The 24,918-nt window shown below is 37.2% G+C and overlaps 1 protein-coding gene across 1 annotated transcript in view; it reads right to left on the bottom strand.

Annotated features, from left to right (window-relative positions):
• The window catches only part of LOC150107355 (voltage-gated purine nucleotide uniporter SLC17A9-like), a 235,909-nt gene extending 230,268 nt beyond the window's left edge, over positions 1 to 5,641 (bottom strand). The window contains exon 1 of the mRNA XM_090391830.1: positions 5,385 to 5,641. Within this exon, the coding sequence (XP_090247956.1) occupies positions 5,385 to 5,422 (38 nt within the window). The 5' untranslated portion in view covers positions 5,423 to 5,641. The remainder of the gene's footprint in view (positions 1 to 5,384) is intronic.
• Positions 5,642 to 24,918: the final 19,277 nt, after the last annotated feature.

Below are 24,918 nucleotides of genomic sequence, written 5' to 3'. Positions count from 1 at the left end.
ATATTCTTCATGCATCTGCTCTCCACCCCTCTCCTTATATCTCTTCCATAACCTCTTTTTAACCAGCAGTTCCTGTTTCTATCTCTTTCTGCAGTATCTATCATATCTTGCTTTGATCTCATAATCATGGTACCACAATAGATCTGGCAACCTATTTCACTCAATCACCACTCTCCAAGCAAAAAAAAATCTAGTCCTCACACCCCTGCTAAGGGGGCATCCTTCATACTTTTGCTCAGTCTCCAAGGATGCCACCCCCTGTTCTCCCACCACCAGACCTGTTCTGAAAAATTTTAACCAATTTCTGTAAGTCACAATTCTTCAACCTGTCCTTATAAGGTTCATTCCATAGACCTCATCCTCACCCCCAAGAAACTCAGGTGACCAGATCTGCACACACACACACACACAGCCATGATGTGTCTTATCAAGACGCTATAAAGATGTATAATAACCAAGTAATCCAATGAGCTGCTTTAGTCACTTTTGCAATATATCCTCTAAACTTTAACCCCCTATCCGCTAACATCTCAAATCCCAGGCTTCATCAATTTCTTGGAATACAGCTTCATCAATGTGGTACACAGCTGGTAATCTTCTCCAAAATGCATAACCTTAGACTTTGTACATAAAACTGACATCCATTCTCCTTTGCCCAGACTGCCAGTCCAAATCTGCAAAATTTTATCATCTGTATTAACTATTGCTCTACTCGATTCTGCATCATTGGGAAAATAGTCACAGGCCTTCTACTAGACACTATTTCTGAATAAACTACTCTCTGTTATCTCTTTATCAACCACCCCTTCTTATCCACTTTGGCAACTTTGTATCCATCCCATGTGCAGCAATTTACTGATTAGAATTCCATGTGGTATCCTGTCAAAAGTTTTTGCAAACAGCAGTATCGCTGTAAACCCATTACCTTTATTCAACTCAGCTGTCACTGTATTATAAAACAAGAACAAGTTACTGAGGTATGAATTACCCTTCACAAAATCGTGTTCCCACCACCCCAATATAGCATCCCATTTCAGTCTTTCTATTCCTGTATTTATTTTGCTCTTCATCAACCTCCCCAGATCTTGATTACGACTCATGATATACTGATTGGTTGGTAATTTGCTACATCATATTGGAGTCTCCTTTATGCAATGGAACTATTTTCTCCTCTTTCCACTCCCTTGGTACTAACCCAGAGCTGAGACTTAGATTAAACAATGTGGTTAAAGACAGTGCCAATCCCTAGCACCTTCAAAAACTCAAGCTGGTATACCATCTAACCCATAGATGGTATACAAGGTTCTGTAATAAAATTCCACTCAGCAAAGGTTACATGCTGAACTACAAAGCAGAAATTATGACCAACTGAGGAATGACTGAGGAATATACTGAGTTCAGCAGAATGGTATCGGTTGCTGGATGAAAAGGATATCGACAGTGCATGGGAAGCAATTAAAAAATAAATGATGCAATATCAAAATGTATCCTGAGAATTTGAAGAATAAATACGCTAGGAGTCAAATAGATGTATAATCTTACTAAGCAACAGATTCATAAGAAACGGATCATGTGGAAGGAATATCATGTGAATGACGTCCATTATGAAAATTATAAGAAGCTGGCTAGAATAGTCACAACTGTTGTACAGAAAGCTAAGTCTGATTACGAAAAGGAACTGACTCTGCAAGCTAAAGACAACCCACAAGAATACTATCAATATGCTGCAAGCAAAAGGAATGAATGAATATGAAAGAATAATTCTTCTGAATGTAGATGGTGTGAGGGGTGACAGATGCAGAAGAGGTTGTTCAACTAATGAGTGCCCAATTTGCTAAAAGCTATCAACCTGGTGTATACAACATTGAGTTCCCTGCTACTCTTCACCGAAACAAACTTTCATATGTAAAGATAAGGAAGTCATTTTGCCACTTTGCAAGGCTTTGATAAGACCTCACCTAGACTCCTAGTTTCTGCTGTGATTCTGATATATAATGGAAAGAGTACAAATGAGTGTATTAAAAATTATATCAGAATTGTGGAATACTGATTATGAAGACAGATTGAGAATTTGTAGACTGCAGACACTAGCAAACAGGATAGAGAAGTGATATGATTGAGATTTACAAACTTCTGAAAGGGTCATACAGGATTTCAGTTGATGGAATTTTTCATTTTATGAAAGATGGGAAAAGGACGAGAGGGGCATCCTTGGAAGCTGAGAATGGCTGTTAAGAAAGGGGGGGGGGCTAGATTTTTCTCTCAGAGGGTAGTGCATGATTGGATGTTGTGCGTGCAAGCAGTTTGAATGAATTCAAGAATAAGCACAATAGCTGGTGCATGTAGCATGTGTAGTATGTGGCCTCCCTCGATGAGTCCCTATCTGTCTCCAGGGAGTTAGGGACTCATAGCATATTATTATTAAAAATAATAATATGTTATGCACCTCCATTTTATTTCCCTCAATTCCCATATAAGTCTTTGCCTCTCTTGTTGCTATAATATCTCCACTTGGATGATATACTGTTGCAAAGTGTTTACTTACTAATGTTACTATTTTGCCTAATTCAGTTACCTCCCTACCATGAGCATTTATTAAAATCATTCTTCCTTTTACTTGCAACGTATCAAAAGATCTGTTTGCGATTATGTTTGGCCTGCAGTGCTAATTTCCTTTCATAATCTGCTTTTGCCTTTCTTACCACACTGGTTACCCTTCTGACCTGTGCTTTGTATACTCATATAGCTGCAAATTATCTTTTAATTCCCTCCACAGATTTTTCTTTTTTTGTAGCTCCAGCTTAATGATGGTATTCATCCATTTAACTCTCAACTGATTTATTCTCCTGAATCTAGGTATGCAGTCTTCCCTCATTACACTATTACTTCTTTCCTTTCAGTAGACTAGGAATTTCAGGAAATGCACAGCTCTCCAATAACCAAGAACTCAACAATTTCATGTGACTGAAATAACCAGAAGTAGCATAATGGCTCTTTCCATGATTATTATTATTACTATAATCTGACCTCCACGAAGTCAAAGGACTCACCATGAGAGGTCTGTTACTCTCTTATGCCAAAAGATCGTGCCCTGCCTTGAACTCATTCACAGTTTCTGAAATCACCACACTTTCAGGCAATGTATTCCACTCACCAACCACTCTTCATGCAAAGAACCTTCTCACTCTCCCTGCTCACACCATACTTATACAGCTTCATGGATGGGCTCTAGTTTTACCCTTGCCTCCCTCTAGTATGAAATACCTTCACATTAATCTGGTAACAACCCCTCACTAACGTATGTTTCAATCATAACCCTTTCTTCTTCTTCTTCTTCTATTCACAAGGCTCTGCAAGTTGCATTTCCTCAATCTCTCCTCATAAGTGACATTCCACAGACCTGACATTTACTTAGTAAACCTCTGGACCTACTCCAATACGTTCTGATCCCCGTGAAAACTAGGCAACCAAATTTGTGCACAGTAGTCCGTATCTGGCTTGATCAAAGCCTTATACAGAGGAACTATAATCACTTTAATTCTGTATGTCAATGCCCTCCTCATTACTGCCATAATTCATTGGTAAGTTCTTACAATTTTAGCAATGTGACCCCTAAACTTCAAGTCTCTATCCACCATCACTCCTAGATCTCTCATCTCCATCTAAATCTCTCCATTAATTGTATACTCTGCATCCCAACCTTGTCCACCAAATTTCAAGACCTTGCAACATTAAACTGACAGCTGTAATCATCAGTAGCCAAAAGGTGTTACACCTTATTACCAAAATACTTTGGATTAGAGATAGATGTTGAAAGTTTTTTCACTTGATTATACTATAAATTAAAGATGCCAAAATATTATATTGTTGGTTTCATCCTTTATCCAAGTGCTGTGATACCTTTTGGCTACTTGTATATGGAAATATGACTTCTGCATTACTTTAACCTTGGTATCACTACTGGGTCTGGCTCCTACTGATGAGACCTCAATAAAGATTTAAACTGGTCAGGATATGGGTGTTGCATTATGGGATACTAAGGCAATTGATATGAAGTCATTAGCCTACATATACAAGTAGCCCAGTTGTGAAGTGATTCATGTGCAAACTTTGTTTGCTTACACTTGGATAAAAAATGAAACCAAGAATATAATTTCTTGGCATCTTTAATTTGTGGCATATTTAATACTATTTATTGTATTCATTTAATGTTAAGGCATTGAATGCTGCAAGTAATAAACTGAACTAATAATTGAGAACCAAACTATTTGTATTTTGATTTTCATTTTGTCAAGATATTGGTAGTAATTTTGTTTTAAAACTTCATGAAATTAGAGAAAGAAATTTGGTTGTTTTGTGAGATTTATAGATTTATTTTCAGGAAGCATAGATGGAATGCAGAGTATGCAACTGGTCAGGAAATCTTAAAGAACATAGTGAAGTTTTAGGATATACTGCTAAAATTGTGGAAGGTAGCGCATGAATTCTGGCAATGATGTGGAGGGCAATGATGTAAGGAGATGCAAGTGAAGTGTTGTATCCATTGATCAAGCCACATATGGTCTACCGTGCATAAATCTGGTCACCCGGTTTTCAAAAGGATGAAGAAATATTGGATATAGTCCAAAGACAATTGACTAAGGTGTTGCTGGTCTCTGGAATGTCGAGTATGATGACAGATTAAAGGAATGCAATTTCCAGGCTGATGTATAGGAAAGTGGACTAGAGATGGGTGCGTGGGGGGGGGATATGATTGAGACATATGATCTGGTAGGGTGTTATTACCAGATCAATGTAAATCAGGTTTTCACAGAATGGTGGAAGACAAGAAGTAATCCCTGGAAGCTATATAAAGGAGGTGAAGAGTAGGTTTCATACATGGATGGTAGTCAAAATGCATTGCTTGAGAGTGTGGTAAGGAGACAGCAAATGCATTGGAGGCATGGTATAATGAACTGTATGTGACAATCAGACCTCTCACAATAAGTTCTTGGTCTCCATGGAGGTCTGATGATGTAATATTAACAATTTTTTTTCAATGTTTTGTCCTAATATTGTTGTTCTCTTTTTATTATTGCTTTGCTCATCTTTGGCGGGGGGGGGGGTTTGGGGGGGATTTTCTGTTTTTATGTATATGTTTTGCGTTAACTAGTGCCGTAAAGTGATTGACACCGCCGGATATGAGGAAGTCAAGTTGCTTCTGGTTTTCTTTGCGGAAACAAGCCAGAACGGGAGGAGGAGTAAAAAGTGCTGATGTAGTGTAATATGTCGAGTTCTAGAGTCCCTGACAAGCTATGTAATAATAAAACAAAGTTTAGATCCGTTACATCAGTAAACACTATTCAATGAAATCATTTTTTGTCGTAACCACAAAGGAAGCTTACGAATTCCAGAATCTTCCATCGGGTGCTTCAGTCTTCATATTTATCACAAATACGCTGAGCAAAATATGGGATAAGAAATGCGTATGCTTTTTATAATAACTTTGAAAAACATAGCTAAATTCTCCTATCAGAATTATCGAAAAGTGATAATATTATAATAAACGTGGAAAGTAAATCCATATCTAAAATAAAAGGGCGCAAAAATGGATCATGAACGAAAAATAAGTCAAATTTCGTGGTAATGATACGTCATAAATTTTTAGTACACCAACATCAACACCATGTGGCAAAATACACCTCGCAGCTCTACCTACAAGATATCCATCGTGTTCGTATATTCATAATATAGACCACAAATTTTTAATAAAATCAAATGTTTTGAATAAATATTGAATGAATCCCACTCCGAACTGTTGTTCGGAGTGGGATTCAAAATAAATTTATTTTCAAAATAAACTCTGTTTTCCTCTGTCACATCCAGAATTTTAAAAAACCAGACATTATGAAAATCTGTTATTTTATTATAACGTTCTGGTCTGTAACATCTATTTGAATGAATCTAGAGGAAATTTTTCCAAGCCTTTTTTCGACCGGTTCCCGAGTTAGTCGATCTCTGGCACGGGAAAGCAGGTTTTTCCTCCCGGAAACTCGGGTTTTTCGTCCTGTAAACTCAAGAAAATCGACCGTAGAACCCACATTATTTCAGACATTAAATATATTGTGTTAGGGTTAGGGACCACGAGATGGCGGCACATTTGAGCTGTCTCTCTTCACTGAGTACCGCTTAATTAGTGATAGCCTTGGGCCATCTATCTCTGATTGGTACCAGTGGAGATTGAACTGCCCACTCAGTCTCCAAAAGTTAGATAGGGCTAAATGGCCTCGCCTACTCCCCGTATACGGGAATTAAAAGGCGTTAGCTGATAATAAATAAATATTGAAATGTAGCTTGCAAGAAGACTTGAATGGACTGACTTTTAATTAGCTGTGTAAGGAGGACATATGACCGGGGGGAAAGTAGATTTTCTGCATTGAGTTTGTTGGGAGATTGGAATGCTTTGCCTGAAAGTGTAGTGAGTGCAGAGAGATTGAATGCATTTAAGTCAAGGTATGATGAGCTGTGCATGTGAGAGCAGGACTGCCTGCAGTGGATCTCTTGACACCTTGGAGGTCTGATAACAATAATAAATTTTTAATAAAAATATTTTATTACATTATATTTGCTTGTAATATTGTGATATTATTACATTAAAACATAAAAATACTAATGTTTGACAATGCAATGACAAGTTTTATTATCATACAAAGTATTTACATATACACAATGCAACACTGATAAATCAGTGATAGCCCTGGGCCAGCTATCTCTCTCATTGGCTACTAGTGGAGATTGAACTGCCCACTCAGTCTCCATATCCGTTTACCCTATCATAAGTTAGATAGGGTAAACGGCCCCGCCTACTCCCTATATGGGAACAACATAGGCATTAGCTGTTTTTTTTTATTTTTTACAATGCAACATATTATGGTATTTTACATACAAAGATTCAGTACAAAATGTAGAGTACAATAATTTTTTTATAAATATAAATATGCATTTTGTTTTAACTAGCTACATATTTCATCACAGTATTGACATATGCATAAGCATAAATGTGCATACCTCCGCCATGGAATCCTTAGGGGGTCTCATGTCAGTCCCAAGCCTGGATAAAGGAGGAGGGTCGGTCAGATGAGTGTCGATGCTCTGACCGTAAAGAAAAAACACGATTGTTATCTGATGGCTATACAACCAACAGCTACAACATGCCGGCTCGGACGTCGCCCGGATAAACAAGGCCCGTGATACCAAACGAGCGATTGGAGTTGGATCGAAAAGTAGGATACCGAAAGGAAACAGAAACTAACAGAACTGTTATCAGTAGGAACATGGAATGTGCGGACACTCTGGATTTCAGGAAAATTAGTACTTCGTGAGGAAATGAAGAGATATCGGTGGGATATACTAGGATTGGCAGAGATGAGATGGACATCATCTGGAGAGATCAACGGATGCGAAATAATATGGTCAGGACATGACACCATGCACGAAGCAAGAGTTGGCTTCCTTCTCAGCAAAAAAGCTCGAGAGAGACTGTTAGGCTAAAAACCAGTAAATGAACGAATCATAGTAGCAAGATTTCAGGCGAAGCCATTCAACATATCAATAATCCAGATATATGCACCCATATCTGACAGCACAGATGAGGATATTGACTTATTCTACAACGATCTGACAGAGACAATAGAAACAATACAAAAGCAAGATGTGCTAATTATTGAAGGAGATTGGAATGCCAAAGTTGGAATAGATAATGATGGTTGGGAAAAAGTCATGGGAAAATATGGTTTCGGAGAAAGAAATGAACGAAGTGAAAAATTGTTAGAATTTGCTGTGGACCACGAGATGATGATCTGTAACACAAGATTCCAACACAAGGAGTGTAGAAAATGGACGTGGCGATCAAATGATGGGAAAACCAAAAACATGATTGATATGATTATGATTAAAAGAAGATGGATAACATCAGTACAGCAATGTCGAACTTTTCAAGGAGCGGATATAGACTCGGACCATAGTTGAGTGATTGTAAACATCAAGATGAAACTGAAAAAGAAATATAAACCCCAACATCAGAATAGAAGGGATATAGCACGAATAAGTGAAGCAAAAATAGGAAGAACATACAGAACAGTGTTAGCAGAGAAACTTAAAAGTGTGGAGAAAGAAAAAAACTCGAATTTAAGAGTGAAAAGAGTAATGAAGGCGATAGAAGACGCAGTTGAAGAAACAGCACCAGAAGAAGAGAAAATCAAGAAGAAATGGATTACACAAGAAACATTGAAGTTAGTACAGAAGAAAAGAATGTTGAAGATAAGAAGGGATACATCAGAACAAATAGAAGACCAATATAGAAGAAAGTGTAATGAGGTGAAAAAAGCAGTCAGAGTGGATAAAATGAAATGGTTAGAAGCCCAATGCAACAATATAGAACAGTACAATGGAGAGCATAAAACAAGGGAGGTATACAAAATGATCAGAACCATTAATAGAAAGTGGCAACCAAAACAGACTACAATTAAAGATGAAAAGGGCAAAGTATCGATCGCCACGTCCATTTTCTACACTCCTTGTGTTGGAATCTTGTGTTACAGATCATCATCTCGTGGTCCACAGCAAATTCTAACAATTTTTCACTTCGTTCATTTCTAGTTATATGAAGAAAAACTAGATTCAGATAGCATTGGGCAATTCTTTTCCTTGTTCGTTGTTTTGAGCTAAGCATGCGCCAATTGCTGTTGCTGATGCATCCGTATACAACTGGAACGGCTTGTCGAGATCTGGAGTATGCAAAGAAGGCATTTTTATAAGCTCTTCTTTGAGTTTCGTAAAAGCTTCATCAGCATCAGTAGTCCAAGGAATATTGTTTGGGACACTTTTCTTAGTCATATTTGTCAGTGGTAATACAATTTGGGAGAATCGTGGTATGTAGTCACGGCAGTAGCTAGCCAGTCCAAGTAGACTTCTTACTTCCTTCTTTGTCGCTGGTGTCGCTAAACCTTTTATAACCTCGACCTTCTCTGGGTCTGGGGAATGTTGACCAGATCCAATCAAATGACCTAGGAACTTCACTTGATTTTTCCCGAATTCGCATTTTTCTAGGTTTACTGTTAAACCCACCTCTCTTAATGTTTTGAAGACTTCATCTATATGGGTGAGATGTTCAGACCATGTTTTAGAAAATATAGCCAAATCGTCGATATAAGATCGGCAGTATGCCTTATGAGGAGCCAGTGCTTTATCCAATGATCTCTGGAATGTGCTTCCAGCATTCTTCATTCCAAACAGTAAGACGTTCCATTGATAGTGACCAGAATGCGTCACGAATGCGGTGAAGGGCTTTGCTTCCTTTTCCATAGGGATTTGCCAACATCCCTTGGTGAGGTCAACTACAGTGATAAATCTTGCTTGTCCTACCTCAAATAATAAATCTCTAGCTATTTTCATTGGATAAGCATCTGGAATAGTAAAACTATTTAGCAATCTAAAGTCAATGCATAGTCTGACACTTCCATTTTTCTTAGCCACACAAACCACAGGATGAGCCCATTCACTGACACTTGGCTCAATGAGACCCATATCTAACAGTTCTTTGACTTGTCGATCTACTTCCTTTTGTAGTGATTGGCACCCTATAGGGTTTGAGTCTCTTAGGGGAACAGTTCTCTGTAACTTTGATGGAGTGTCCGTCAACTTTGGCATGACCAGGTTTGGAACTAAAAACATCTGCATATTTCCGGAGGATGTCAAAATGTTCTTGTTTTTGTTCTCCCGTCAAGAGAGCTTTCATATCCTCAAGGTGTTTTCTAATATCTTCAACTGATTTATTCATCTTGTCAGCGGGTGCATAGTGGAGTGTTCCGAAATCTTCATCTAGTTCGAAAACTAGACCGACATGATTAATTCTTTGAATATATGGTCGAAGCTTATTTATGTGGAGCTCCCTGATACTTCCATCCTTCATCTCAACCGTCGCAGAATTTGGTCTGGTAAGTTGAACGATTGTAGCAGGTCCTATCCAAGTATTTAGAAGCTTATGAGAGGATGAAGGTAACAATACTAAAACCTTTTCACCAACAATGAAGGATTTTTCTTTGGAACAAAGATTATATCTGGAGGAGTATTGTTCTTGAGACCCTTTAGCATTCTCGGATGCAATTTCATGAGCTCTTCTTAGATTTTCAAGAAGCTCTTGTAAATAATTTTCAACCGAGCGAAAGGCAGCGGTTGGAATGACTTGTCCACCAGTCCAAATTTCCTTTAACAAAGATAAGGGGCCTGGAGGTAATCTTCCATATACCAACTGGAAAGGTGATAACCCAGTAATGCTATGTGGTACTTTTCGGTATGCGAATAGAAGATAGGGAAGATGTAAATCCCAGTTTCTTCCATGTTCCTGTATATTCTTATTCATCATCTCTTTTAAAGTTCTGTTCCAACGTTCAACAGCGCCCATACTCTCAGGGTGTCCTGGAGTGGAAAAACGTGGAGCTATGCCTAGCAGATCTTCAAAAGCTTGAGTGAGTTTTGATGTAAAATTCGTACCTTGGTCGGTACAGACCATTTTAGGAAATCCAGTCTGAGTAAAAATCCTCATCAGAACATTACATGTAGTTTTAGCACTTATTTCCTTGACAGGTATGGCTTCGCCCCATCTAGTGCATAAATCAACAGCACATATTATGAATCGATGTCCTCTTCCCGATGGAGGTTCTAACGGTCCGACACAATCCACGCTCCATACCTCAAACGGAGTTTCTGGTCTGACGATAGGTCGTATGGGGATTCTATCTCTATATCTAGCAGTCCTTCTCATTTGACATTCCTTGCAGCTTTTGCAATATTTTTTCACATCTTGTTTAATAGTAGGACAAAAGAATGAGTACTTGATTCGCTGACGGGTTTTCTTTTCGCTGAGATGGCCAGCAAGAGGGATTTCATGTGACATTTTCTCGTTTCACACACAGCAGCACTACTTGTCTAATATTCTCGCCACAAATATGTTCATTATGAAGCAGAACCCCATTGTCAAACGCATAGGCATTTTTCTGCCTTTTTGCCCATTCAAAACACCTTCGAAGCGTCTCATCATCCTCTTGAAGTTTGCCGAATTCGAATTTTGTTTTTTCTGGTATATACTCATTTTCTGCACCTGTTGGGGACTCTATCGTACTGACTGCCAATGCTGTACTGGTTATTTTCGAAGACATGTCTTCGTCTTCATTATCTTCTGACCGTTTATCACTTAAATCTTTTGATTTCAGAACTGGTGTCTCCCAATGATGACTACTCTCATGTAGCTCGACGCTTTCGACCAGCATTTCATAGGCAGAGGAGCTCAGTAACAGATCGGTAACCAGTCTTCTTGAGATGGCACAGGTGACTGGAACATTACCATGTAAATTATCATCAATTTTCATTTCAAAAATTCTCAAGGGTGTTATTTCATTTTCTCCGAAAGCAGAAGATATTTCTATCTTACTTTCTCCATCATGGGGCATATCTGCCAATAAATCTTCGCGCACTACCGATATTTGCGCTCCCGTATCTATTATTCCATTTAAAACCCTACTTCCGCATTTGATTTTGACGACCTTCAAATCATCTACGTTTCGACCAATGTCCACTGATTTGGATACTGGAATGGAAATTTTGGCAGTCAACACACCTGATTTATTGTCATCCCCAGTGGTAGACGTTTGAACTAGGTTACTGTGTGCTGTAGCAGGAGTACCTTTTGGCTGACTATTTTTCATACAAAACTTGGCGATATGACCTTCCTTTCTACAAGTAAAACAAGTTGGTTTGTAGTGAGGCTTGTATGAATCATCAATTCGCCGCGGCTGGTACCATCTCGGTGGACTTTGAGAGGGAGATAATAACTTATTCTTGAATGTTCGCTCAGCAGGTGGAGTATAAGGTCTAAACTTTTCGGTAACCTTGTCCTTCGGAATAGCTCCAATGGGCTTCCTTGATGTACTACGAACACTGTCGTATTCGTCCAATCTGTCAGCTAACTTGGTTGGAGAAACGAATTTTGCCCAGTCGTCTAAGAGATGTTCTCTCACTTCAGGTGGTACTTTCTTCTTCAGTTGATCCGTAATAATTAGCTCTTTTAACCCTTCAAAATCCTTGATATCAAGGCCACCAATCCACTCTTCGAAATAATTAGTTATTTCATAACAGAAATCCCTCCAAGATTTTTCAGCAACCTTGTGGTGCATCACAAACTTTTTTCTGAAACTTTCAGGATTCAGTCTAAATCTCTTTAGTAGAATTGATTTAATATATTCATAATCTTCGCAATTTTCTTCTGACTCTCTACCAATTAATTGGACAATCTCAAATGGTAACAAAGTCAAGAGACATGATATCCAGTCTTTAACATCTATTTTGGTTCTCTTAGCTTGTCTTTCAAACAGGGATAGGTATATCACAATGTCATCCTCTTGTAATCTAAACCTAGGCATTAGCTTAATTAGTTCAAGACAATATGGTTTATTGTCACTGGATACTGGAGTTGAGGTTGGTTGAACACGCGCTTCAATTTCCAGTTTCTTCAACTCGAACTCCATTTGTTCTCTTTTCTGTTGGGCTTCCAATTCATCTTTCCGGCATTGGGCTTCTAGTTCTTCCTTCCGCCGTTGAACTTCTAATTCTTTCTTCATCAGTTCTTTCTCGAGTCTGGTACTAATAATCGTCTCCAACATCCCTTTAACAAATTCTTCTTCATAAAATTTACTTCCTGTAATAATCATTTTGAGATCTATCACTTTCATTTCAACAGTTGGCTTCTCTCCCAATTCTTCAGCCAATTTACGTAAATCTTCCTTTCTACCTTTGATTAAATAAGCCATGGTGCTTAACAATAACTCTCTTTACTGATAAAAAAAAAAAATCACCCTTAAAAAGGAATCAATTGCAATTTTTTTTTTTAAATGCCCAGAAAGAGATGTATATATTTGACGATTATGGGACTCATAACTAAATTCAACATATCATTTGTAAACATAGATAAATCTTACAATATTATCAGATAAAAAAAAAACTTCAACTACACAATTTACTACACTTTCAAATACACAAATATATATAAACAAAACCAAACAAAAAAAAAATAGTTTCGATTTTACACCGCAACTATATAATAACTTAAATCTCGAAATAGAACTATCAAAACAGTATGCAAAAATGAACTATATGATAACACTGTCGTGTTCTTTCTCTGGAGAGAAATCACAAGTACTGACTGTTCAAGATGGAACAAACATGCAAAACAGGACAAATCGGTAAATGCAGAACAGAACAAAATAAATTTAAAATGAAAAAAAAAAACAAACAACTATTCTGATTTATCTGGGACGAAAATATAGCTTGAACACTGGCGTGTTTTTCTTTTATCCAAACTATTGTACTATTGTTCCAGGATGGAACAAAATTTGAATACTGATGTATTCTTTCTCTGGCGAGAAATCAAAACTACTACTGTTACAGGATGGAACAAACTCCGAACGCCATTTTTTTTTGTTTTGTATTAAAACAGACTTTCGCCCAAATAATCAAAATAGAACTCTAAAACATGGGAGCATGCATTTACATAACGAATTGCTCTCACCTTGTAGGTCCTATCGACTGCGCCAGTAAAACTCGGACTCGTGATGAATGGTAAAGCTGGTGAAAGTCTTGATCATTACGCAGAACGAATGCTCGCTGAAATAGCTCTTTTTTTGCAATGCCGATGACCTATTATACTGTAGTATATGATCTAACTAGAAAATTATATTTGCTTTCAAACACTAATGTTGTGCTTGTTCTCTCACTTCGGGCACATTCTAAAAAAACAAAAATGGATACCACTCGGCGGAAACTTTGCTAATGAAGTCCTAAGCGTCGTCTGCTTCGTTGTCACGACTGCCGCGCCTCCTGGCCACCAGTACACAGTTTAAAGAGAATTCGCAAGTCTTCGTGACAAAAATCTTTACAGTATACCTAATGCAAGGAAGGTTACTCGGGTAGGAGTTAAATGGTAATATCATTATTCATTAGCTGCAGGAGAATTAATTTCTGTGGTGGTTTATATATATAAGGAGAAAGGTGACTAGCAAACTAATGAACTGTAGAAGGCCCAGGCAAGAAAGGGGAACCAGCATGGCAAGGAAAGCAAAATCAGATTAAGTGAAGAATCTTGCCGAGCAAGTCAAAAGAAATCCCAAAACGTTCCTTAGTTATGTGGCAAATCAGAGGATGAATGACTTAGGAAGATTAAACTTAATGAGAGATGATGGTCACGAGGTGACAGGAGCAGATAAAATAGTTGAGTGACCAATATTTTAAAGGTATATCGAACAGGATTTTAGTGAAACGGAGGTGTAACCATAAGAAGACGATAATGTGGAAAAAATATCGTGAGAATAAGAAAACAAAACAAAAACATACTCGAAATTTTTCTTAAATTTTAAGAATGGAATTTTTTTCTTAGAAAACTGTAATCAGCATATATTCCATTTGCAAACAAGTTGCAGCCAAATCTGTTTTTGATATCAGCGGATATTTGTGTACTTGTATTGAGGGGGATATAGACAATATTAATGCCATCATTATTTGATTTATACACGGTTCAACAGGTTACGTTTTCAAGACTATAAGGAGCTTCGTACAGCCAGCAAATATATTACATTGATAACACATGGTCGGCCAGTTACATTTTTAGTATTCAGCTGAATTACTAAGTTGCTGTTCTAACAGACAAACTCATGGTATTATTATATTCTACTCTTTATATGTCATTTTACGTAGAAATACAAATGTGAACATAAATACCTTGACTGGGATGCTAATATTAATTAAATAAATTCTGGAAACAAAGAAAATGTATTTGACGTTTTTGATATTTCTGTAGTCTAGTAAACGAATCCTGACCTCTTGCATGACACGAAATTATTATGGATCTAGATATAACAAACCGAACAGTGTAATTATTTTTCTTTACTGCAGGAATGATTTTTTTTTCAGTAACTTTAATTTTAATGCTAGACTTTGATTGTTAAACACACTTTCTTGAATTTAGTTACCGACGACTAAGGCCACGTGGTGTGGGTATCATCTGAATTAATTGCACACATTCTCCGGTTTCTCTCTTTTGGTAAAGTAAAAACCTGAGTTCTCTGAGATTAACAATTTTGCCTCCATATATACAGGAGACTCGTGAACTTCTCTTCAGTTTAAAAAATCCTATAGAGGCTCCAGATTTTCTAGACAGTATTCGAACTTAGCTCTTTCCAAACGAAGTATAGTTATTAGTACAGGTCGATAAAGAGGCAGGAGAAATCATTTTACATATGGGTATATATTTAGTGAATGGCAGTGAAACACCACAGTAATGCTTTGAGTTTTTAATGTGTTTCTAAGCGGAAATTATCTGTTAGAAGTTCTGATACTATATATGGAGTGAAGTTTTTAAGCAGGATTCGATTTCAGTAGTCTTGTTATGTTCTTCAGCTAACCTTTCTCTATTTTCTAAGCGATGCACGTTGTTTGAGGCTATTCTTCCCCAGTTATAAACACACAAGAAAACTAAAGAGTTTTAAAAAAATACTATGATATTTTTATTCTCCAGATGAAGTCAGTGGAACTCTTTAGTCCTGATTCATCATCATTATTCTTTCAAGGATTTAGGCAAAGTGGCTTGCTCCCATCTTATTCTCAAATTGCCGATTTTTTTCAATATCTTCGATCCATTTTTCTTTATTTTTATCTGACGCTCCACACAAAGTACCGCCCATTGTACTGATGTGCCCACTCATGGCACATCAGTACCATGAGTGGGCTAAGGAATTTTGTGATCATTTTTATTATTTTATTTTGGTACTTAATTTGGCGCATACTCTACTTATGTCCGTTACATAAGCCGGACATTCCACTTACAAACCAAACATGGTACTTTTTCAAGCCGTTTTGGAATTCCGACAAGTTGGAAGGTGGTCTTACACTGGATGATGAATTTCATCTCCCAAGTATGTGGGATGTTCAATAAGTAATAAGACTAATTTTACTGTGGCGAAACCACTCATCACAATATTAATTTCTGTGGAATAATGAAATGTTGCTGTCTGTATTAACAAAAGAGGTTGATAGATGGCATATACGGGCTGATGTGCCAGTGTCACGTGACTAAACGCAAGTGCTCATCGGCGCGACCAGTCTTCGAAATGGAAGCGTCCTTGGAACAGCGTTATACGATTAAATTTTGTGTGCGTTTGCAAAAATCGGCACCGGACACTTTTAACATGATACGCAAAGCTTTCCACGATGAAGCAATGTCGAGGGCAAGTGTTTTTCGCTGGCATAAAACTTTTAAGGAAGGAAGGCAAAATGTGGAAGATCTTGAACGTGAGGGAAGACCTGCAACGTCCATCACAGAGACAATGATCAACACAGCAGCGATTATCATCAAGCACGTCAAAAGGAAGCGTCCACTGCTGAAGAATGGCTTCTTATTGCACCACGATAATGCAAGGCCACATATTGCTGGTTGTGTAATGGACGTTTTGCAGGAGAACAACACAGATATCTTACCACACTCTCCATATAGTCCTGATCTCGCACTGTGCGATTTCTGGCTGTTTCCTCAGCTCAAAAAACCACTAAGAGGCCACCATTTCGAAAGCAACAAAGCATGTGTAAGAGCTGTGGAAGCGGTTTTGAAAGAACTCTTAAAAAACGGACTCTCACGTGTTTAAGAAGTGGACGCAACGTTGGGACAAATGCATCGAGTCTCAGAGTAGTTACTTCGAAAAAGACCATGTAAATGATGACGATTAAAGGTAATCTGTTTTCTGTATAAATATAGTCTTATTACTTATTGAACAACCTACGTAATAACATTCACAAGCCCAAAGAGATTCGAACTATTCTGCAGCCTGTTGTATGGAGGTCAGTACATTTACCACTCATCCGAGGATGGCAAGTTTCATATCTGATATCTTAATTAGAATATTTTTAGTTCTTTACGAATTTCTGTACATTATTTATTTTTATTCATTTATTGTGGCATGGAATATATACTTGTTTTCCTTTGCAAGATGATTATTCCAGTTTCTATTCGCTTTACCTTCAGCAGTTATTATGATCAATATTTCACTTCCGTATAGTACAGTACAGGTCTTATCAGAACTTTATAAATTCTATTTGCTTGCTGCCATGTGATGTTTCTTCATCTATACTCGTATTAATTTGGCAATGCATGCCTTGCAGATCATCTGTGGAACTCCCTGGCCTATAGCAACAATTAACTGTATAATTTGTCTTATTGATCTTAATCTCACATTAGATTGCTTCAAATGAACAGTCATCCTCCTGCTGGTCTCCTATTCTTTTTGGTTGCAATTCATCTGCTATCATCAGCAGTACTCCTCCACCCCCATCCTATCTTCTCATCTTCCCTGAAAATAATAACCGCTTCACATTCAATCCTTGTAACTACATCAACTGCTGTTAGCCAAGTCTCACTAATACCTCTTTTGGCAAGACTGCACCAACCAATGCCAAAAACTCCTGTCTTTTCCTGCTACTTCTGGCATTAGTATATAGAAATGGCAAAAATCCATTTATTCCCCATCCCTAAACTTTACTTTCTGAATTGACTATCCTATTCAATATTTTTGCTTGAGAGACTAGATTCCTCACTTGGCCAATTTCACACTCACCCAGTTCATGGGTGCCTTTATATACTCACTTGCTTTCACCCTAATTGCTTAAATTTCCCTCAATTTGCACGTCAGCATGCTCGATGAACAAAGCTCTCCAGACACCTAACACAAAACCATTCAGATGCAGTCCATCCGCATTGTAAAAATCTTTCTTTCCGTCAAACAGAGACCACAAATTCTACATCGTTCCTTTTGCACAATCTACGTATAGACTCATTGGCTATCAATTCCCTCCTTCTCAGTTTACCTCTATCACAGCATGGTAGGAGCCTTACAATCTTCACCTTCTTGGTCTTGTTTTCTAATAACTTCTTTACATCCTCCCTAACAGAACTCTTCTCGCCCACAGATGCGAGACCCTTCGACACTTATGCGCATGTCACAAGGAGAATCCATTACGATAACAGGGTAGTCAATCTATCTTCTGTGACAAAAATCAATCTACTAGTAGAGTGACAGACAAGAAAGCACATCATTTTGCGTGCTGGCAACCAATTCGTATATCATTTCTTTCTCTCCTTCAGCATGAATCAACTATTCTTGGCAAATCGCCAAGCGAAGCTCTCACAAGTGTGGGCGTACTATAACTACACTCTTGCTCGGTTTCCATGGATGGCCCCTGGTTCTCCCTCCACACGCGTTCTGAAAATTTTGAATTAATCTTATAAACACCTCTCAGTAATCTGAATGATTCAATTACATCACCCCTTTTCTGCCTTTCAACCAGTTTCTGTAACCCTCAAATCTTCAACCTGTTCTTGTAAGGTTCATTCCATAGACCAGCTACCATCTTGGTCACTCGCTTCTGGATCCTCTCTACCTCCTCCACATCACCAACAAAACCCTGGTGCCCAAATCTGTGCACAGTAGTCAAGATGGGGTCTTATCAAGGCTTGATAAAGAGGAACAATAACCTGATTGTCTCTGGTTGTCAAAGTATTTTTCAATAACCAAATGATCTGATGACCTGATTTAGCCACTTTTGCTATGTGCTCCCTAAACTTCAACTCCCTATTCACCAACACTCCCAAGTCTCTGGCTTCGTCAATTTCCTGGAGTATGGTTCCACCAATGTGGTATACTGCTTTTCACCCCAAAATGTATAACTTTACACTTTGCCACATTAAACTAACATCAATTCTCCTTAGTCGTCTGTCAACCTATCAAAATCATCCTGAACAATTTTGACATTATCTGTATTAACTATTGCACTACCCAACTTTGCATCATTAACAAATAACTGAACAGTTTCTCTCAGATACTTTCCTATATCATTAATAAACAAATTAAATAGCAGTGGTCCAAGAACAGAACCCTGCAGCACAACATTAGTCACAGGCCTTCTTTTGAACTCTACTGCTGAATAACCTACTCTCTGATCTCTCCATCAACCACCTTCCTATCCATCTCATCAATCCTATATCCAACTTCATGTGCTGCAGTTTATTGATTAGAATTCCACGTGGTACCCTGTCAAAGTCCAGCAATATCACTGTAAACCCATTACTCTTTCCAATTCAGCCGTCACTGTATTATAAAACGTGAGCAAGTTAATGAGACACGATCTACTCTTCACAAAATCATGCTGCTTCCTCCCATCCAGTATCCCATTTCCATCTATCCATTCCTGTATTTTGCTCGTGACCAACTTCTCCAATACTTTGAAAATGGCTCCTGATATGCTGATCGGCTGGTAATTTGCCACAGCAGTCTCTGAAGCCTCCTTTATGCAATGGAACTATTTTCCCCTCTTTCCATCCCCCCTCAGGACTAACCAATAGCTGAGACTTAGTTTAAACAATATGGTCAAGAGCACTGACAATTCCTTTGCTGCTTCACGTAACTCGAGCTGGTATATCATCCAATCCCACAGATGTATTCACATTAAGGTTCTGTAATATGCTATTCACCTCAGTTCCCATATAAGCCATGGGTTCTCTCATCCCTGAAATATCACCGCCTGGATGATATACTCTTGTGAAGTGTTCACTTAGTAATTCTACTATTTGAACTGATTCAGTTGCCTTTCTACCACTGGCAATCCTTAAAATCATTCTACCGTATACATTTTTTCTTTTACTTGCAGCATATCGAAAGAACTCTTTAGAATTCTCTTTAGCCTGCATTGCTAACTTTCTTTCATAATCTGCTTTTGCTTTTCTAGCCACACTAGTTACTACCCTTCTGGCCTGTGCCTGCAGGTCACCATTCTCCTTAAATTCTTTCCACAACTGTTTCTTTTTTTGCAGCTCAAGCTTAATGATATTATTCATCCATTTAACTCCCACTTGATTTACTCTCCTGACTCTAGGTATGAAGTCAGCCATTACCTCCCTCAAACACTCCTTTACCACTTCCCATGCACTATCAACATCCAGCCCTTGCAGTTTTACATGCCATGGCACTAGTTAATCTGCTAAGCTTGTCATACTTCCCAGGCCTGGTAATTCCCATATCTGGTGTGAGATTGAGGCCAGCAGGACAAAATATACGGTTGGGTGTGCTGCTAAAGACCAGGGATGGAATAGATGTTGGAGATAGTATGCATTGGCAAATAGACTCAATAAGTGGAGCACAGGTAATTATATGGGGAATTCAACTATGGTAACATTGATTGGAAGGAGGAGAGGACACATGGGAGGAAGGATATGGATTTTATGCAGTTACTAAGGGATAATTACCTGAGACAGCATGTAATGGAGTTGGAGAGTACTCAATCTAATAATTGCATCTGAAAATTTGACTATAATGAATATGACCACTTTGCCACATATACCGTCTTAAATGAAAATTCCACACATTTCGCCATCTCCCAAGTCAAGACCATATGACCACTCTCACCAATTGGTGGCAAAGTGGTCGTATTCATTAGTCAAATTTTCAGATGCAATTATTAGATTGAGCACTCTCCAACCCCACTGCATGCTGTCTCAGGTAATTAACCCTTAGTAACTGCATAAAATCCATTTACTTCTAATCAATGTTACCATAGTTGAAATCCCTATATACCTGTTTGCATTTGTAACAAACTTTGTGTTGTGTGCTCTGAAGATGCTGGATATAATACCAGCAAAATATTAGCTTTTAAGTTAATAAATAGTTATTTTCTTAATCATCTGTGTTCATATCAAACCGTGAAATCTATTACAAAAAAAAAAAATCATCTATTCCATCCTCTGGTCTATAGCAGCACCCAACCATATATTTTGTTCTGTTGGCCTCAATCTCACAACCTCAAATGTGCTATTTACACTATCCTGCAGTTGAGCTTGTATTCTCTTTGACTGCAGTTCATTGGCTATCATCAATAACATGCTGGTTGTTCCTAATGCTCCTGGCATTAGTGTACACAAAGTGCAAAAGCCTCCTAGTTCCATCCCTTATCTTGACGCCTTATATACTATCCCATTCTGATTTGTTACCATTAGTACTAACTCAGGCATATTACACACATTCTTACACTCAACTGTCTCACTGATGTCTGCATATCTACTAAACAGCTCCCTGTCCCCTCCCCTAAAAGCTCCAGTTTCTCTGATTCTGCAAATCCACTTTCACTTCATTCAACAACAGTTTTTCCGGTCTCCGAACACCAAATCCATTTAGATGCAAACTATCCTTCTTGTATAAGTCCTTTCGTCGGTCAAACTCACTCCACACCACTCTTTCTGCATAACCTGCACATAGTCATTCGCTATTATGGCCCTCCTTCTCAACTCTATTCTGTCATACCGCAGCAATAGACTCATTATCTTAACTCCCTCACCTTTTTCTTTTGCTACTTACAGTAATTCTTTCAAGTACTCTCTCATACCATACTTTTCTCCTTTTAAATCATTTGTTCTGGACACTACAACCATTTCTTTCACCCTATGCTTTTCTGCTCTAATAGCCTCACTTACATCATTCATTTTCGCACCAGGAAAGCACGATTTTGTCAAACTCTCATCGATCACACCTTTTACGATTGAATCACCGTGTAACACTCACTCCATAATTTTTCTCTCACTCCCGATCATGCCCTCATTTTTCTTATCTCGCACTTGCTTCTTTTTGTTAACTGATTCGCTCAGCATTTTTGCAATCTCTGCGGAACCGAGCTATCTCCCTCATTGCAGCTAACTCTTCATTTTTTATATCAGTCAATCCATTCTCTCGTTATACATTTTTGCTCTCACTTTCAGCTGTGTCACATTTAATCTCACTCATATTCCACATTTACTTTCTATGAAATATGCAAAGTTAGTGTTTTATTCTTCTTTCATTATATGCAAGCTATTGCTTGTGTGTATGAGCAACCATTATATGGCTATAATGCAGCATTGAGGAGGCTGTTTCTTACATATTATTTAATAAGCTTAGATAAAGGTAACCAAGTGAACATTAATTATAATTTCCTCTCACTAAAATTGTTTGCAAATATATTATTTTGGCAGGAAACAAGATAAACTGTTACACCTGATATCTTAGGAATATAGTATTCTCAGCCATCATGGTGTAACATGAAGAATAAATATCATAAGTTAAAACCCCTACATAAAAAAATGAATTATTTAATGGAAAATTTCTTGCATCCAGTAAAATGTATAAAACGTAAGGGTTGTTGTTAAAGTAGCTGATAAAGGAAGGAATGTATTAATATTGTAATATGACTTAAAATAAGGAATTCTAACTAAATAAGTAGCTAACAAAGGAAAGTATAGATTAATATTGTAATACGATTAAAAATGAGAGAGTTAAGTAAATAAGTAGAAATGGGTGAGTCATAAAATATGTTATGTGAGAGATTAAGTTATTAAGTAGAATTCATAGAAAAAGTTTGAAAGGGGATTAAGTCAGGCTAGCACAAGAAAAGCAAAGGATTGAAACATTGAGAACGGGCTTGCCGATCAAATGACGTTTGGCGAGAAAACGCCACCCTAATTGGTCGATGATTAAAAAACAAGTAGAAGGAGGAGAAAGGAAGTAAGAAAAGGTTCTGTTAGGGAAGCAGCTATAAAAGGGTTGGTAACCCCCATGGAGGAGCATCTTTGTTGGATAGTCGCTTTTGGCCTTGGAGTTTGGTTTTGGTTCCGGTGGAGTTCACGGGGTTTTCCTGAGTGGCGACAGGGGTGATATCTCCTCGTCACAACACGGAAATGAAAGTGAGCGGGATTTCGATTCCCGTTTTCCCGAGTAGGAAGCAAAGAAAAAATTGCCATAGAGTCCTAGAAAAGGAGGGATCTTCTTCGTTTCGACGCTAGTGATAACTACGCAAAGCAGAAAGCTGTAAAGAGATCGATGTCCTCGTTGCTGATAGTAGAGCAAATATATGTGTGTTAAAGTATTCCAGAGTTACGAGAAGTTATACCAGAGGTTCGTTTGGAAAAGAATAAAGGTCCATACGAAAAGCTCAAGAAAGGTACTGTAAATCATAACCTATGTTAGCTAGAAATTTGTCTGTGAAAAGTATCGTGATTCCAATACAGAACTGTTAAAGTTATACTAGGACTTTAGTATATGATAGAATGTGTTATGTGTAGATTGACTAGTGTTAAAGATTTATGAATGGTTAAGAGTCCTAAGGTATTTTTGCATGTCTATTATATTGCACAAGATATTTAAATGACATAATTGTGTGTTAGTGCAATTAACGGTATAACGGAATAGTGTAAATTAAGTAATTACGTATCCTAAGAATTGAATGCCTAATGTAATGTATAAAATAATTGAAATGTCACAAGTATGTGTTAGCAGTGAATAATTTGTTAATCTACTTCAGTATGAATAATCAGATAGGGTGAATTGATCTAATTTGTTCACATCAGGTGAATTTATGAATTAATGTGTATGGCAGCATAATCACAAATAGCCATATTGCTTGTAATCATTTAATGTTAGTCTATAAGTATTTTAGTTTAGTATTTGAATTGTACCATGTTTAGAAACTTAATAAACCTTTTGTTCAATGATAAAAGAGTTGTCTGATGTTGCTAATCCAATGCACTGCTTAAAATCATCGTACCTAATCACGCAGGAAATTTAATGTTGAGGAAAGAGATTAAGAGTCACGACTGCAATAATATTTAAATACTAAGAGATAGATTCGAGATTGACTTTCTCCCTATTTATGACAACATAAATGGTGCAGTTGATAACCACTTGAAAATATTGTACTTAGTCACGCGGAAAATTTAAGTTGAGAATCGAGTTAAGTGTCACGACTGCAATAGTTACACTTTCAGATATATTTGAGTTCTTTCTCCTTGTTTATGTATGTAATATCCTAAACTAAATATCCCAAAAGGTGCAGTATAAATACAAATATTAGGGGTACTACGGGGAGCAATAACTTAGATATTGGTATAAGTTTTGGTAAAATCTCGGGCATAGAAGTTAGAAGAATATAGATAAAAGGAATTTGTAAGATTAGAGTAGAAATCGTAAATTGGGACACAACAAAACTATATGTCTGTTGCTCAAGAACTGACAATCCAATTGTGTAACACTTTCCACATAATTCTCAAAAATTTAACAATATTTTCATGAAAATTAGAATCCAATTCACCTGATGCTAAACAGTGACCATAACTATTATTAAAAAATGAATACAAATCTGAAATTGTAATAAAAAAAAATCTGAATAAATTTTATAAATAAAATAAATACTGGAAAAACATGAAATTTACATTTATTTTTATTTTTCTAGGCATGGCAGAATTTTTTTTTTCCCTAAGTAATATGTACATCCTACATACATACATATTATATACATATAAACACCTGTAGCTATTTATAATATTTTAGACAACAATATTTATATAAAAAATACTACAATAAAAAAATAACTATTAAATTGCAAACCTGATTTCTGATGCATAATTTGTTTATATTTATATTTACAAATCTCGTCTGATGTAGTAACAACTTTTTTTTCTACCCTTGAATTGATATGCTTATAACATACTTGAGATCTTCTCTAAAGGAAGTTCTAAATATATTCTAAGCATATTTTCTATGAATTTTACATTTCAATACAATAAGTTTTAATAATAAATACAGAATATATAGTTATATCCTGGAAATTTGCATAAACACACAGACAGGATTGTATAACATATCCAACTTCAAATCACATTCCTTAAGTCACTTGGGCTCTGTATACCTTCCAACAATAGTTTTCAAACAGCACATTCTTAGAAAATCAAGATACATATATAAGATGAAAATTTAAACTGGACTGGGG

This window comes from Typopeltis vanoorti, chromosome 4, assembly GCF_054136105.1.
Source record: "Typopeltis vanoorti isolate ZY-2024b chromosome 4, IOZ_Tvanoo_1.0, whole genome shotgun sequence".
NCBI lineage: Eukaryota > Metazoa > Arthropoda > Arachnida > Uropygi > Thelyphonidae > Typopeltis > Typopeltis vanoorti.
This window is presented reverse-complemented; position numbering and strand designations above follow the sequence as displayed.